At 39.3% G+C, this 17,318-nt stretch overlaps 2 protein-coding genes across 3 annotated transcripts in view; both read right to left on the bottom strand.

Moving 5' to 3' along the window:
- The window catches only part of acot7 (acyl-CoA thioesterase 7), a 114,603-nt gene extending 103,950 nt beyond the window's left edge, over positions 1 to 10,653 (bottom strand). Inside the window, exon 1 of one of the 2 annotated variants that reach the window (XM_062998532.1) lies at positions 10,595 to 10,653. In XM_062998532.1, the coding sequence (XP_062854602.1) occupies positions 10,595 to 10,644 (50 nt within the window). In that variant the 5' untranslated portion in view covers positions 10,645 to 10,653. Of the gene's footprint in view, positions 1 to 6,800; positions 6,884 to 10,594 lie in introns of those variants that run through there. The other variant, XM_062998531.1, reaches the window with a different exon arrangement.
- A 2,884-nt stretch (positions 10,654 to 13,537) lies between these two features.
- hes2.2 (hes family bHLH transcription factor 2, tandem duplicate 2) lies at positions 13,538 to 14,331 on the bottom strand. The gene is made up of 3 exons (XM_062998760.1): positions 14,158 to 14,331; positions 13,959 to 14,046; positions 13,538 to 13,854 (listed from the first exon to the last, which is right to left on the bottom strand). The coding sequence occupies exons 1-3, from the start codon at positions 14,329 to 14,331 to the stop codon at positions 13,538 to 13,540; spliced, it is 579 nt and encodes a 192-aa protein (XP_062854830.1).
- Positions 14,332 to 17,318: the final 2,987 nt, after the last annotated feature.

Genomic DNA, 17,318 nt, shown 5'->3' on the forward strand with positions numbered 1-17,318 from the left:
GGAACTGATAAAATGGACAGTGTGTGTAGAAACAAGGAGGTGGTTTTAATGTTATGGCTGATCAGTGTATATATTAGATATTTAGGGAATGATGAATTCCACTTTTTAGAAAGAGATCAAAAGGTTATTTGTTCATGAGCTGAGGCTGAGGTAAATGGATTAGTAGCGAAGCAATAATCCAGACTTTAAAAGCACATTTGTTCTGGTCTGAAATTGTTTATTGGGGCAAAAGAGACTCAGTCGGAAAGAGAGCAGTTACTTTTTCACACCACTGTACACCATGTTTTATTCCTGCCGTTTAAGTTCAGTTTAGAAAGCGTACCAGCAAAGCACTAGAACCAACATCAGCAAATACCTTATTACTGGGCACCCACAACACACATAGGCATACACACACACCTCTTCATTAATTATTTATATTCTTACCTGCGTATTGAGAAGGAAAGAAAGCATTGTGCTCTTTTCAGTAAAATCCTGCCATATAACATTTTTCAGCCAAGACCAAGGAAAATCAAACCTTCCGTCCAGTTAGCTCCCCTGAACATCAACTCTGTTCCTTTGACGTCATAACATCTGCTCTATCCACTATAGCATGTGAATTAAGTATCCGTGCAACGCCAGTGAGGGCAGAAAATGTGTGTGCACACACATTTAGACCATCACATTTAAAAACCCTATGCAGTCACTTTGCTAGGCAAAATGCCCAGTGGTGAATTATACCCATAATGCATTTACAAAACTTTTTTTCAAATTGAGATTTACATTTTTATTTACATAATTTAACAATTTTCAATATCAATTTTATGCAAAGCAACTTACAGTTGTTACGGATTGCAATGCTGGTATTTAAAGGTTAACAGCCCTGCTCAGGGGCCCAACAGTGAAACCTTACAGTGGAAGAACTTGAACCAGTGATCTTCTGATCAGTACAGCAACTCAGCCACGAAGTTGTAGGCCATGTAAAATGACAGAGCGGGGTCAACGGATGCTGAGGCGCATAGTGCGCAGAGGTCACCAACTTTCTGCAGAGTCAATCACTAAAGACCTCCGAACTTCATGTGGCCTTCAGATTAGCTTACGAACAGTGTGTAGAGAGCTTCATGGAATGGGTTTCCATTGCTGAGCAGCTGCATCCAAGCCTTACATCACCAAGCGCAATGCAAAGCGTCGGATGCAGTGGTGTAAAGCACGCCGCCACTGGACTCTAGAGCAGTGAAGACGTGTTCTCTGGAGTGACGAATCACGCTTCTCCGTCTGGCAAACCGATGGACAAGTCTGGGAGAACGGTACTTGTCTGACTGCATTGTGCCAAGTGTAAAGTTTGGTGGAGGGGGGATTATGGTGTGGGGTTGTTTTTCAGGAGTTGGGCTCGGCCCCTTAGTTCCAGTGAAGGGAACTAAGAGATTTTGGACAATTTCATGCTCCCAACTTTGTGGGAACAGTTTGGGGATGGCCCCTTCCTGTTCCAACATGACTGCACACCAGTGCACAAAGCAAAGTCCATAAAGACATGGATGAGCGAATTTGGTGTGGAAGGTCCTGACCTCAACCCGATAGGACACCTTTGGGATGAATTAGAGTGGAGACTGCGAGCCAGGCCTTCTCGTCCAACATCAGTGTCTGAGCTCACAAATGCACTTCTGGAAGAATGGTCAAAAATTCCCATAAACACACTACTAAACCTTGTGGAAAGCCTTCCCAGAAGAGTTGAAACTGTTATAGCTGCAAAGGGTGAGCCGACATCATATTAAACCCTATGGATTAAGAATGGGATGTCACTCAAGTTCATATGCGTGTGAAGGCAGACGAGCGAATACTTTTAGCAATATAGTGTACCTTGAATCCAGTGTTTTAAGCATTTCTCTGAAAGCTGTCTGTAGATAAATCATGTCCTTGCATAGATGGATAATTACTGTGTTAGTAATGTCGCTCCACCATTAACTTTTTTGAAACTGCCGTCGATTTCCGACAGTTTATTTCTTTGGCAGGTTTTTTCCGGTGCATCTTTGGTCTCCCTCTTTTCATCCTCCATCTGTTTCTGGTATTTTCTCACCATATCGAGAAAACCTCTCTCATCTGTTAACACTGTTATGCCAATGCTACCTGCCTAACTAGTGAGCTGTATCTAATCTGCACAGTGCTCCATAGCACTTTTAGCGGCGTACAGTATTATATAATTTGCTGTCTGTTGAAGCCTACTGCTGTTGTATTAACTGTGCTACAGTATGGTGGTATATGAAAAATCCATACCGTACGAGGAATCAAAGCCAGTATACCGAATGAACCGTCATACCGCCAGCACTAATTTGTAGCATTCTGTGTTAAAAAACAATTGAATTATTGGTAACAGTCAGACTTTAGTTAAATCTGTGTTTGAAAACCTTGATGGTGAAGTAACAGTCATCAGGGTTAGACATTAGTCAGGTAGTCAGACATGTGGATCAACTCATCTGGTGCATTTGTTTGGCAACACTTGGCTGCTAATTACTATTTTAATGATTGTGGGATTAGGGTGTACTTATTTTTCCCACCTGCTTTCTGAATGTTGGTTCTGTTATGTTTTTGTTTGTTTATAGATGTTGGTAAGGACTATATACATATTAGCAGGCTACTAACTGACTTGTCCACCTACTGACATCTGCTTGTCCAGGGTATCCTATGCTAGTAACCAGACAAACCCAACAAGCAAAATGCCCTCATACTGACACACTTCTTTCCATAAATTAAACTTTGTTTAACATTTCCTGCGGCAAACTGAGCTGGATTCTGCACCAATTAACAAGCCACTAATCTGGCAGCAATGTATCTATATGGATGCTAAGAATGTGCCATGACAGACTTGCTCAGGGACACATACTATAAGCAGAAGTACCAGTCCAATTCACTAGGTGATAGGCAGGAAACACCCCAGACAGGTCGCCAGTGCATCACAGGGCAAACACACCTACACACCTAGAGATACTTTAGTATCTACAATTAACCGGACTGCATGTCTTTGGACTGTGGGAGGAAACCGAAACACCCGAAGAAAACCCACACAGGCTCAGGGAGAACATGCAAACTCCACACTGAAAGGACCTGGACTGCTCCACCTGGTATTTAACTCAGGACCTTCCTGCTGCGAGGCGACTGAACCACTGTGCAGTACAGTGCAACAATAGAAAGGAGCCACCCATGTAGGCGGTGGCCTGGACTTTGACCCGGACACCGCAGCCTTATTTGTATATTTAGGGAGCATGTAAAAGTGATCTGTGACAGCAATTGGGTTGTCCATTTTATTTTTTCCTTACTTTTAAGTCGTATATAGCATCAAGACCAGGGGCACCCAATACAGCGCACACTGGTACATCGTGCCTCATTCAAACAGGTCAACATGATTGACATGAAATGTAACCACTGTTCCTTTAATTCACGGTTTGTTACCATAGCTACGTCTCAGCCTGCCCAGAGCGGTAGAGAGAACAGAGTGGCGACACTCTCATAGGGAACCGTTGGAAAGGGGGCGGGACATTTTTTCTGCGCAGCTTCCGGGTTGTGGAGCTCTGTATAGTTCCAAACAACCCATAGAGCCCCATTCATTTCCACTACTTATCCAGCATTTTTAGCTGTATGTTGCTTTGTTTTAAAACAATTATGAATTTAATGTCATTAATATACTTAATACTGTTATTGTTTAGCATTTGCTCAGCACTAAATGTTACATGTTTATCTTAATTAATAGGTATAACTGAATTTAGCTTATTCAGTTTAGCTTAATTAATGACACACGAGTCTTTTCACCTAAAATGAGTTGATTAATCAAGAGTCTTGTTACAGAAATGATAATAAAATATTAGAACCACAATAAATCATTATACTTTTACTTTCATACTTCAGTACATTTGAAGGTAAATTTAGTTTAGTACTTTAGTGGAGGTAAAGAGTATTTTTACTTTTACTACTACTTTTACTGGAGTAATATGTTACCTTGGATATCTCTACTTTAACTCAACTGCATGGTTTGTGTACCTTGTCCACCACTTACATTAGACAAAATGAACTAGTGCATATTCATAATGAATTCATTAATGTATTACATGTAGGAATCAATTATTAATCACTCATGAAATAAGAGATGAATGAATGCTTTTTCATGTACCTTAAAGGTACGGTAGTGTGTTTATCAATCTGTTCCTTCAGTGCAGGTAAACCTTATGAATCCAGCCACATGGTTTAGTGACATGAGTGTTTAGCCAAAATGATTATTATTATGAATCCTCAGGAAAGTGAAGGGAGATTAGTTTATGTAAAAAACAAAACATAAAAAAACTTTAATCTCTGTACTGTATATTGTCTCTACTACTTAATGATATCGCATTATGTAATGTATGCTAATATAATGTACTGTGTGTTAACAAGAACGACCTATTAACAAGTCATTATAAACATCAAGCTTCCACTTTATATACCAAATTGACATTAAAGCAGATGCAGTAAATGTAAACGCAGTTGAAAATACCCAGAAATTGTACAAATGTTTATTATTTGCCGTTTAATATTTCATTTACTGCTGCCTGTCCCATATGAGAACATGACAGCGCCGGGTTTGTTTGGAACTATCGGAGGGTTACATGAACCACGTGACCGCGTGGCGGCGAGATCAAGGAGTGTCGCAACTCTCTCTATCTACGGCTCTGAGCCTGCCTAAAGCACTGCTAATCTAGAAAGTTTTCATTAATCAGTAGCCAGTTTGTGCCATTTTTGCATGTTTCCTTTTGTAGCCTACACTGTTGGTAAAAAAAAAAAACAGTTTGATTCGGGCAAGAACATGGCAAAGATGGCCGTTACGTTGATACGTGGAAAAAGCTGACGGAGAATATTCAGATCTCATGATACATACAGAAATTTCAACCCTACAATCTGACGTTCATATGAAGTCAAGGGCCTCTGCTGGACAATTTTGGAATTTGCTGATACTAAGTATTTTTACAGAACATCCTGCTTTCAGTTTGGGTCTTTAAGCTCCTTAATGGCTCATTCATTGCTCCACTAATTGTATCCTTCCACCTTGTTCCATGCCATCCTCTTTTTTTTACCTTGACCTCTTCCAAGCATCACTACCTTTTCCATTACATTTTCCCTTCTCATAAGGTGGCCTAATTAAGACAGCTTCAGTTTGGTAACCATAGGATTCTACTGAGAGTTTAGGTTGGATTTGGTCAAGGAGTCATTTGTGTGTCTTCTTTGCCATCCAAGGTACCTCTCCAGCCCCAAAGCTCAACCAAAGCTTAAAGGTGTTCTAATTCCTGTCTTCCAGTTTGTATAGTCCAGCATTCTTAATCATAAAGAACCACAGAAAAGACCTCAGTCTGGCAATTCTGATCTTTGATTGAATAGAAAAATCTTTTCTGGTTCCTTCATTCTCGTTCAAGTGTCAGGCTGTGTCAGTTTTGTTTATACTGAGCTTAAGTCCTATTTTTTTCCAATCTGTTCTTTATCTTTTTTATAAAAGGGTCTTCAGGTCTGCCTGATTTTCTGCTTTGAGTGTTGTGTCATTGACATTTTAAAAGTTATCAATGTTTTTCTTCACAAATCTTGAATCCTTGATGATCTTCCTCTAGTTCTGTCTCTCTCATATGTTGAGTAAATCAATAACTTGAAAGTCATTAAACAAGAAAATGTGTGTATCTGAATAACAATGTTAGTCGGGAAATTTAATTAATATATTGTGCCATGACCTTTTTTTCAAGCGATTCACATATTGTCCATGATTTATTATGCGACTCATGCCTAGTTTACACTACACGATTTTTGTCCTGATTTTTGCTTGGTGACTGGTCGGCACTACATTTGGCAGCTCGGAAGCAACTCGCTGTTCGCTCGGGGCTCGATACTTGGCTCTCCATCGCTCCATCAGAGTGGCTCGCCGATCCCTCGCTGAGAACTTGGCGACTCAAGAACAATATCTAGCATGTTAAATATCTGGACCAGTCGCCGACTCAAAATCGTGTAGTGTGAAAGGCGTTGCGATCTCACTACTCACAACTCACTACAGAACAGACATTCCCTGCTGGTCGTGTAGCCCAATCCACTCAGATTCATTTATTTTTCCTACTTGCTTTTACGCTGCACATCAGCACAGCTTTGATCGCTCGCTTATTGTTGCTGTGCATTTTTGTTGCTGTGCTATCCCTCGTTACTTAGCTCGCATGTGTTTTTCGTGACAAAATGTAGTTTGGGAGACCATCTCGTCTGAGATTCCTCCTGGTGATAAAAGGTGTAGTGTGTAATCCCCAATCACCGATCAATTGTGTAGTGTGAAATACACAATGACTTGCAAGAGATCCAGTTGTGTAGTGTGAACTGTACAGCAATCTGACGACTTGGAAAGTCGTGTAGCGTGAACTTGGCATCAGGCAACACAATGCATCTTACTCTTTCTACAAGATGTAACATAAAGCCTCCACAAGGGGGCGTTCACAAACAAGTTTATTTTATTATTATTATTCTCTACGACCCATTGACCCACCTAAGGGTCGCGACCCAGGGTTTGGAAAAACCCTGACCTAAAGAAGGCTGATCATGTCTAAAACTTTTTATATGCCTCTTTAACATTGTGCAAGTCTGTTACTGCTGCTAAAAAGGTTTTACCATGTTTTTTACATGATATACAGATTATAAGTTATTTTAGTTTCATGCAAGCTCATGGCATGCAATTGTCAGGCAAGCACATGACTTGCTTTTGGCACATTATAGACAATTTCTTGCATTTGGCAGTAACTCACTCTCTGTGGTCATTACAATAGATACACTTTACATACCGAGCGGTGACCAGGGACCAGAGTCCCGAAACTTTCACTACTTGAGGAAGACGAAACATTTCCATGAAGTTCTACACTTAGGTTTGATGCTAAATCTTATTTTACTGAACACGAAGTGCACTAACTAGATTGTAAACACTTTTCACTTTTTACCCTTTGTAGTGCACTTATGTAGGAAACAAGAAGTCATTCAGGATTAGTCCTTTCTGGTACGTCATGACGCCATTACACGTATAAAAATCATTCTTGTAGTTTCAATTTGTCGCCACTAGAGGGATCAAAATACCGATGGGCTTACTGAATCATTTCAGTGAGTCATATCATTTGGCTCAGCTAATCGACACGAGTCTACACATTCGACTCCACAACATCTTTTTTTAAAAGGTCAAACATATTTAAGTATGTGATTGTGTTTGTCTATATGTAACTTAAATTATTAAATAAAATAGGATTTAAAATAGTACGCTACACAACACTTCTGCCAGAAAACTTAAACAACATTTAAATATACACAATAACTAAATACAATAAATATCAACGGCCTGACCTGACTTTGGTAGCCTAGTAGGTAGAGCTTTGGGCTATCAATCAAAAGGTTTTGGGACCTTGAGCAAGGCTCTCAATCCTCTCTGTTCCAGGGGCGCTGTACAATGGCTGACCCTGCGCTCTGACCCCAGCTTTCAAACAAGCTGGGATATGCGAAGAAAGAATTTGGTTGTACTGTACACCTGTATATGTATAAATAAATGACACCTCCATATGTACCCACAGGCCCTGTTGTTGTGATTATGCAGGTACTTGTTTGTATAATGTGAATCTTTATAGTGTGTATTATTACTTATAAATTAAAAATGTTAATTTACACAATAAGTATTAATACTAGGGCTGTCACACGATTAACATTTTTAATTGAGATTAATTGCAATTAAAGAACCAAATTAGTCGTGATTAATCGACTGCAAAAATAACTAAGCAAAATTTAAACAGTTATGCACATTTTTATTGCAAGAAATTAAAAATAAAATTACCAAATTTACCAATAAAATTATGATAAAATTATTAAATCTAAATTATCTTTAGAAAGCCAGACAATGCCTATATAGAGTTGTTAACAGCTACCCATCTTTCAGCCAGTAATTTAAAATGACAAGTCTGTTCACATTATTTGGCAAATGTGAGGATCTTTTCCTGTTCGTAACCCTGACACTGAAAACAGGCGCTCAGGGTACTACAATCAACCATTTCTAGATGCAACAAGTATAACATGTAGACCTACATCATTAACTATGTTAAAGCGTTTATACAGTCCATTGTGATCCATTTAACAGCATTGTTTGTAATGTTCACACGATGTGTACAGTTCATGGACTTTCCATCCAAATTCCTCTGAAATAAAGTTAGACTGAGTCTGAGCTCATTTTGCCTGTAACACGTATCAATGCGCGCAGATGCCTGACGAGACAAAGGCGTGCTCTGACCAAAGATGATATTGAAGCGTCAATAACTGTAATTTTGTCTAGTGATTATTTCTCACGCTTTTTAAAAACAAAAATTACTTATTAAAATACCCGATATTTTGCAGTATGTAGCAGCAGCAGCTAGAGTAATTTGTAACTCACGACCGCAAACTGGAAAAAGACCCGTGTTATCACTAAACAGTGTAAACACAATAGTGCTGTGTTAAAGCAGCGCAAATTACCAGTGATGCATGTTTAAAGTGGCACATCATAGGCCAATAAAAATCGCTTGATTAAAAATTTTATTCTCAATTAATTTTTTAAATCATGATTAAAATTTTAACACGTTAATTGCGTTAATTAACGACAGCCATAATTAATACATGATTAAATTACTATTCAGAAAATGTGGATATGCTTAGGGCATTTTTGCCAGTAGTTAAATTGCAAGAAAACTGCTACAACAGAATGTTACTGGAAGTGTACATAATAAAAAGTGCGTCAACTGCATTGTATGACGTCCAAAACCCAGTTCTAGCTGATTTAGACCAGTTCCTACGTTAACTGTGAAGTCTTACAAGGTCACTTACACTGTCAGCAACAAAATCTATAAGGATGTTTGTAATTATTATTGTTACCGTATCCACAGAGCCTCTGTGTGAGACTCTGTTGGTGTGATCCTTCTCTGCAGACAAGATTAAAACTTTTCTACTCACAATCCAGTCTTTGAGGTATTTTATTAAGGGTTTTTCCACCACATACTTTTAATCTATGTAACTTGCTACTGAGGCCTTAATTTCCTCCGGGATTAATCTATTTATCTATCTCTCTATCTCTCTATCTCTCTATCTATCTATCCATCCATCCAACTCCTCAGCTGCTCCCGTTAGGGGTCGCCGGTGGATCGTGATCCGCATTATTGATTTGGCACAGTTTTTTACACTGGATGCCCTTCCTGACACAACCCTCCCTATTTATCCGGGCTGATCCAACTCCTCAGCTGCTCCCGTTAGGGGTCGCCGGTGGATCGTGATCCGCATTATTGATTTGGCACAGTTTTTTACGCTGGATGCCCTTCCTGACACAACCCTCCCTATTTATCCGGGCTTGGGACCGGCACTACAATGGACTGGTTTATGCATCCTAGTGGCTAGGTACCTCTGGGACAATTCAGTGTCCCAATTAGCCTGGCTGCATGTTTTTGGACTGTGGGAGGAAACCGGAGCACCCGGAGGAAACCCACGCAGACACGGGGAGAACATGCAAACTCCACAGAGATAGGACCCGGACCGCCCCACCTGGGAATCGAACCCAGGACCTTCTTGCTGTGAGGTGACAGTGCTACCCACTTAGCCACCGTGCAAATGAAGTGAATTGGAGATACTAAATTGTCCATGACTGTGTTCGATAAAACCTTGTGAACTGATGAACCTTGTGTAATGAGTCCTGTCATGTCATAACCTGTCCTGTCATCAATGTAACCAAAGTGTTAAACATGACGTTAAAATCCTAATAAACAATAAACAGTAAAAAAAAATGCATTTATTGCAACAGTTTCACACGTACTGATTCCACTTATATCACTTATAGTATTCTAAATACCTATGTATTTATGTATTCATCCATCCATCTAAAACAGTTCCAAACGTTCACATTAAGGAGCCGACTCTAAGAGTCGACTCAAAAAGCTGACTCGTTCACAAAAGCGAATCACTAGACAGAAGCACAGCCGGTAAAACGCAATGGTTATGTTTAATGACAGGTTGGGCTTTACGTGATGAAATAACAAGGTTGTGGAAGTATTCTGACTTTAAACTGTGACCATTTAATTTCTATTTACTGTAGTTTAGTCTTGAAGACTAGTTTAGTCGCCATACCTATAAACGAGTTAAACCACAGCCTGTAAAAAGAGAAAAACCTTCATTTCTTATAGATATTTGGATCATTTGGGGTCATTTGGGTGCTGTGGCGACCTCTAAATAACCTTGCATTTGTCTCCTGCTTTATATATCAGCATCCTGTATCAGACTCATCACATGCTTTAAGTCGGTGAATATACTGTACCAGCATGCTGTATCATTATCAAACAAACGATTCAAACGTGGTTTTATCTTTAAATCCAGTTAATATTTTAATATAATGAGAAATTATTCCTTGAATGCGTAAAAAGGGCTTTTAAACCTAAACGTCAGAGATTATCAAGGGCGCATGCGCCGTTTTTAAACCAAATTATGCCGATTTGATTGACTGATGCGTTGCAGACTCAGAAACCTGAAGCGTCAAACGATAGCCTATTAAACAAGAGTAATAATGATAATAAAATGATCTTTATCTTACCTGCATATCTGAATGGACTGTAAGCTTGAGAGGGCATTTGTAGCAGACATAATCGCGGACAACACACTCTTCCTGCCGTTATGAGATCGACTGAGTCAGGCGCAGGAACCGCAGCCGAGCGGGCTTTGGAGGGCGAATCGATTCATCGGACACTCGCGGTTCTCCTGCTGGACACTATATACTGTAGACAATAATTCAAATTATTCAACTCATGTGGGGAACGTTTTAACATTTAGACTGTAGGCATTCCTTAATGTGACCAGCCATAACATTAAAGCCACTTCCTTGTTTCTACACATATAGAAGCACTTTGTAGTTCTACAATTACTGACTGTAGTCCATCTGTTTCTCTGCATGCTTTGTTAGCCCCCTTTCATGCTGTTCTTCAATGGTCAGAACTTTCCCAGGACTTATACAGAGTAGGTTTTATTTAGGTGGTGGATCATTCTCAGCACTGCAGTGACACTGACATGGTGGTGGTGCGTTCGTGTGTGTTGTGCTGGTATGTTACTGTCACTCCTGGACTGAGAATAGTCCACCACCCAAAACATCCAGCCCTGTAGGCAGCGTCCTGATGTGACCACTGATGAAGGTCTAGAAGATGCTCGCCTACAAAGCCAAAAATGGACCAGCCCCAAGCTACCTTCGTGGTCTAACCCCGCTCTGTTCCGTGCAACCTCTGAGCCACTAGTCTCGCTCGACTTGATCCTCCACCCAGGACTAGAGGAAGACAAGCATCAAGGCTCTTCTCTGTACTGGCACCCAAGTGGTGGAACAAGCTTCCTCTGTCTGTCCGAACATCTGAGTCTCTTGCTGTCTTTAAAAAACGATTAAAAACCTTCATCATTTCTTTACCAAGCACTTAAGCTGACTTGTACTTACTTACTAACACACTTTCATTTCTTCTGGTTCTAACAGGTTTTAGCAGATCTGTGTTCTTGGGCTGTTGTTCTACTTAAACTAGAGTAATGTAATGTTCACTATGGAAGCACTTCTGTAAGTCACTCTGAATAAGAGCGTCTGCTAAATGCCAAAAATGTAAATGTAAATGTATGTGTAGAAGATGACCAACTCAAACAGCAGCAATAGATAAGAGATCGTCTATGACTTTACATCTACAATGTGGACCAACTAGGTAGGAGTGTCTAATAGAGTGGACAGTGAGTGGACATGGTATTTAAAAACTCCAGCAGCGCTGCTGTGTCTGATTCGCTCATACCAGCACAACACACATTAACACACCACCACCATGTCAGTGTCACTGCAGTGCTGAGAATGATCCACCACCTAAATAATACCTGCTCTGTGGTGGTCCTGTGGGGGTCCTGACCATTGAAGAACAGGGTAAAAGCAGATAAAAACTGTATGTAGAGAAACAGATGGACTACAGTCAGTAATTGTAGAACTACAAAGTGATTCTATATGGTAAGTGGAACTGATAAAATGCACTGTATATCTGCAGACCTAAGTAAAACGTCTGCTCAACTCTAAATTACAAAAGAAAGAAGTATTTCTGCTATTTAAGTAAATGATTAAGTGCATTAGGGCATGTTCTAGACCCACCGTGATCCTGATCAGAATACAGCAGTTATCAGAGATGAATAAGTATAGTCTGTGGTTAGAGTTAGAGTAAGAGAAGCCTTTTGTTTAAACACGTCTATATAATTACCACCACAAAGTGGCAGCAGAGACCATCTTTTTGCACTCTGACCAGTATCACTTGAGCTAGAATTTTACTGGAGCACCTGTCAGCCAATGTTAATATCATTCATGCGAACGACTCACTATGTTTTGCGTTTTATGTAAAATATGGAACATGTGAAAACCCAGAATGTGCACTGGAGCCCATGGCACATTCTGTTAAAGTGTAGTGATATATATAAAATGAAAACTGATATATATAAAATAAAACTCGATATATATAAAATGAAACTATGTATTTATGTAATGAAATCTAACATATATAAAATGGAACTTTATATATATAAAATGAAAACTGATATATATAAAATGGAACTTGATATATATAAAATAAAAACTGATATATATATATATAAAATGAAACTTGATATATATAAAATGAAACTCGATATATATGGAATGAAAACTGCACCCCCTGATATATATATCAGTATTCATTCCATATATATGTTTTCATTCTATATATATCAGTTTCATTTTATATATATCGGTTTTCATTCCATATATCATATACTGTATCAGTTTTATTACAAATATATTGAGTTTAATTCCATATATATATATATACTATATATATATATATATATATATATATATATGAAATTTGTTGAGGGGGCCCCAAATTTTTTTTGCACTGGGGCCCATGAGCTCCTAGTTACGCCACTGAGTAGACCACAATTGTTTGTGATTTTTTAAAACCTCTTTTTTGTCCATTTTAAATAAATCAAGTACAACATATTTGGGTAAGCCCATTCCTTTTATTTAAAAGTACAATAAATTACAATTACAATTACACGGAGCTTTGCAAAAGCCTAATAAATATCACGTCTCCCCAAAACAGACACAACAACAGAACACAACACATAGTGTTTACCTGTATTACAATCTGCACAAACCCAGAATACTGAAGTCGTGAGTGCAAATCTCTTACACTGACCAACCCTTAGGATTTTACATAGGCGTTTTCCACAAACCCTTCCCCAAATAACCCCCACCCTTTAGAGAGGACGAAGTAACCCACGTTATTTACAGGTTAACGGGATCTTAAAGAAAACGAACCGATGCAAAAGTACGAGCGTGACCATTCGAACGAAGCGGACGAGAAATAACCATAGCAAGTGTACAATACTTAAATAGGTTTGACTTTTCATCAAGTCAGAACACATGCACACTATAATATGTGCAGCTTAAAATGCATATGCATATTTAAAAAAAGAGTCAATAGGGTTCAGCCTGCTGGAGCTACCAGGGTCTCCAGACGTTCTGCACGATGGCTTGTTGCGCCGGCGCAATTACGCCTGTGCGCTTCTCACTTCTCGCCATGTCTAAACGTTTTCGACTCAGGATAGACTGAAGGGTGCTGGATCGGTGCTGGATCGGTGAAGCTGTTCTGGGACTGCATGCGCTGCACTTGCTGCAGGAAGGAACCGAGCGCATGGACTGCTGGATGAAGTCTTGGACGCGCTCGCTGGTGTCCTGGTCCAGGCTGGTGCATGGGAGCAGTGCAGTGACGCGCTGCAGGCACGCTTCGTAACCCTCTTTGTAAGCATCTGGAGCATCTGGAGGAAAAAGTAAACGATTTAGTAAATCATTGACATTGAAGATACTGTATTTATGTTTTAAAATTACAGAACGTTTTAAAACAGATTTAAAGTGTACACACCTTTTTTCGGGGTTTTGTGGACTTCAGTAAGAAATCGGACCGTCATTTCCAGAATGTCTGCTTTCTCAAGCTTGGAAAAACGGCAGTTCTGTAAAGGAAAAGAAGCTAAATGTGAGCTGAGGCTGCAAAAATGCATCTCTAATGAGAATAAACTGAATGAGACATATTGTTTTATGCATAAAAATCAAATTCTACTTACATCTTTTCCTGTTAAAGGAACTATTAAATCTTTCAGACGGTTGAGGCAGTCGTTGATGCGCGCTCGCCTTCGCTTCTCCAGCAAAGGCTTTAAGGTTTTGCGCAGCTCCGATGCTTCTTTCCTCATGACAACTGTGCTGGCTGTGTGAGGCTGGAAGGACGCCGACGGAGTCATTTTCAGGTCTGAAGAGTAGGAAGGTCTTGTCTTTGTCCCAGCAAAGGATTTCTGATGAAGTGAGGGTCTGTGCGCGCTATTTATCCAGACGCAGCGCGTCATGGGAACGCCCAACCCAAGCCAAAAACGCGCGCGCACGCATGGAGTTTGGGGTGCAGAACAATAGAAAGCGTTGATGTGCTGTCATATGGTGTACGATTTTGTATTCAGTAGCTTATTTGAATATTGATATTCAAGCTGTACCCTAAAGCAATGGGATATTTTACCCTAAACACAAGTTTACTTTTGATATCGAAACATCTTGCTACATTGTGATCACCCACTTGTTTTATTTTGAATTATTTTATTTTTAATCAAGCTTTTGATAAACCCTAACGTGGATTTTGTTGAAAGACACACAGTTTTAGGTTCTGGTTTAGGTTGCAGAACAATAGTGTTGATCAGATGACAGTTATTAAAGAAAGAATGCAAAGTAATAGCACACAGTTTAGATTATTCAATCATAATTACATGTAAATTTTGAATCTAAAGCTTAAAAGCTACAATATTTAGCTTTTTTTTCCCCATAGTCATATTCTCGTTTAAATAACAAGATATACAACACTGCAAGTCAGTATGTTACAACCATTTGAAATAAGACGCACACCAAGTGGGTTTAAAACTATAGATAATGTTTATCCAATGGCATATCACGTGCTCTTTTTTCTTTGTTGAAAATTAATATGTTTGTGTGATATTCTGGTACTGTACAAAATCAAAAGCATATTATTTATTATTGCCATTGTAATCAGTTAGTAGTAATAAGTCTTGTCTTTTGTCACATGATGTGAACAAACATTACATGTTCTCAACAAGTCATCAATGTACAGTATTAACACACCTTTTAAATAAAACTCTAGGTTATTATAGGTCTTACATGTTTAAAATAGTGTTCATTATTTACTAGAAATGCTTTCTTGTGCTTTGGAACAATGGGTGAGCCTTAAAAAGCGCGCACACAGAATAGGCTAGACAACTGTGTGGCTGTATACGCATCTATAATTTAATTTGAATACACAGATCCCCAAGCCACGCTACATTTTAAGCAACATCTGCTTGTTAATGTCGATCAACATGAGTTCTTGTAAGGCGTTTCTTATTCTCTATGACGTCAATGTTCACCTGCATCCATAGTGAGGGAGGATAACGGATGGGGGATGGGGTTGTCATGTAGCTCAAGTTTGGCTTATGGTTTTCCCCTAGAACACACTTATTTGTATTAACCATCTAGAATTCATTTTCCTTGTGGTCTTTATTCCACATTTTACGCATCACTCCAAAATGATCAGCTTTTGGTTGTTTGTACATTGGATATTGCGCATGCTTTAGGTCTGCGTAGAATGTGCGTATAAGGTGGTTAAAAACGAGCAAGAGGGCTTAGTTTGGTGCAAATATATTTCAGTTTGTAACCCGTGCGCCCCCATGGGGGCCACGCGTCCAGCACGCGTCGTGCAGAGGTGAGCAGATGGTCCTCTCGATAACCAGCCAGCCCCACCTTCTTCCTGCGCAATGGGAATGCCTTTGCGCGCCCTCCAGAATTTTGTGCATACACTTTTTACTTGGGGAAAAAAAACGAAAGAAAAAGATTTGGCGTCTGTGACCCATCTGTACGCGTGTCATCAATGGATTTGGATTCGGATTACAGATGATCAGACAAAAGGGGACGCGTTTTACGCAGTTTTACGCACTCTCATTGGTTCGCTGTTGGCTTGGGAACTTTATGTATTAATGACAAACGACAGAATTGGAACAAAGCAGCGCGTCTTTTACGTATTTAACTGGCTTGGTCGTGAAATAATACATAGAATTGATTATTTATATAAAAATCGCGTGTCTGTTTTGCTTACCTAGTCCAAAATTAATATATATTTTTGTGTGAAATTGTTTGTTCCAGTAATGATGCAATTCTTTATTCTGGTTCATTTTGCTTAGCTTGAGAGGACACAGATGGCATGCAAATTCCCTGCACAATACAGCATAATGCACAGCTAAACAACATAAACAATTACAGTTTTTAAATGCATGTTTTTGCGCATGTTATAAAAAGTTAAAGTACATAAAAACACATTAAGGTTTAAGGTATTTTACAAAGAAATCCATCTTGATTGTGCAGTTGAACAGTAGGGAGCGACACTGTACCCCAGCGCAGCAGCATGTAACCGATGCGCCCTGCACGCGCGCCAAATTCCCCCGGGCTCTCTTATTAACGCACGAGCCACGCGGCCACGCGGCGCGAGCGCTCTATATTCATCCTCGAGAACTTTCTTGCATGAATTGGGTTCTGTTGGGACTTCTTTTGTTCTGGTTTAGCGTGGTGTCCCATCTGTGATCGCGCAATTGCAAAGCCAGCTTTTGTTCAAGGTCGATCCATGTGTTTGGGAACGATAAGAGTGGGTTTTAGGAAAATGGGTCGTTCTCACAGAATATAAAAAGCAGTCGTTATGCTTAAACAGCAGGTATGATTTGAACAAAACCCTTTTTTTTAACGCAATGAGTTTCAGGAATAAAACAGTATAATTACAGCATGCGTAACGGTCGCATGGATAGCTTTCTTGGAAAAGGATTTCTTTGTCCACAAGTGAAGTGGTATCCGTATTGTTCGCATTGTACCTCGTATACAAACTGTTGCACTGAGTGGTTCCATTGAAATGAAAATGATAACTTACAACTGAACCTTCGCGCATTGTTTAAAATAATGCGTAATTGCGCAGAGCTTGTTATACATATTTTCGCATGCAGGTCATATCTTAAACACAGTTAAAATTGTTTAAGTAGTTATCGGGTTCTGTGCAGGTTGTTCCATCCGATCCACTGGTTTGTGTTTTTAAAAAAGTACAGCTGAATTATAATTATATATAATATAATTCATATAAAATCATATAAAATATAATTCATATAAAATTAATTATATATAATTATAATATCTTATCAACACACGTTAGACAACA

The sequence above is a fragment of the Trichomycterus rosablanca genome, chromosome 7 (assembly GCF_030014385.1).
Source record: "Trichomycterus rosablanca isolate fTriRos1 chromosome 7, fTriRos1.hap1, whole genome shotgun sequence".
Lineage (NCBI taxonomy): Eukaryota > Metazoa > Chordata > Actinopteri > Siluriformes > Trichomycteridae > Trichomycterus > Trichomycterus rosablanca.

Excerpts from the sequence above, each read along its gene's own strand:
- hes2.2 (XM_062998760.1), bottom strand. The coding sequence starts at position 14,331 with ATGACTCCGTCGGCGTCCTTCCAGCCTCACACAGCCAGCACAGTTGTC. Across the intron at positions 14,047-14,157 it reads TTCCTTTAACAGGAAAAGAT|AACTGCCGTTTTTCCAAGCT; the intron begins GTAAGTAGAATT and ends TTTCCTTTACAG. Across the intron at positions 13,855-13,958 it reads CCACAAAACCCCGAAAAAAG|ATGCTCCAGATGCTTACAAA; the intron begins GTGTGTACACTT and ends TTTTTCCTCCAG.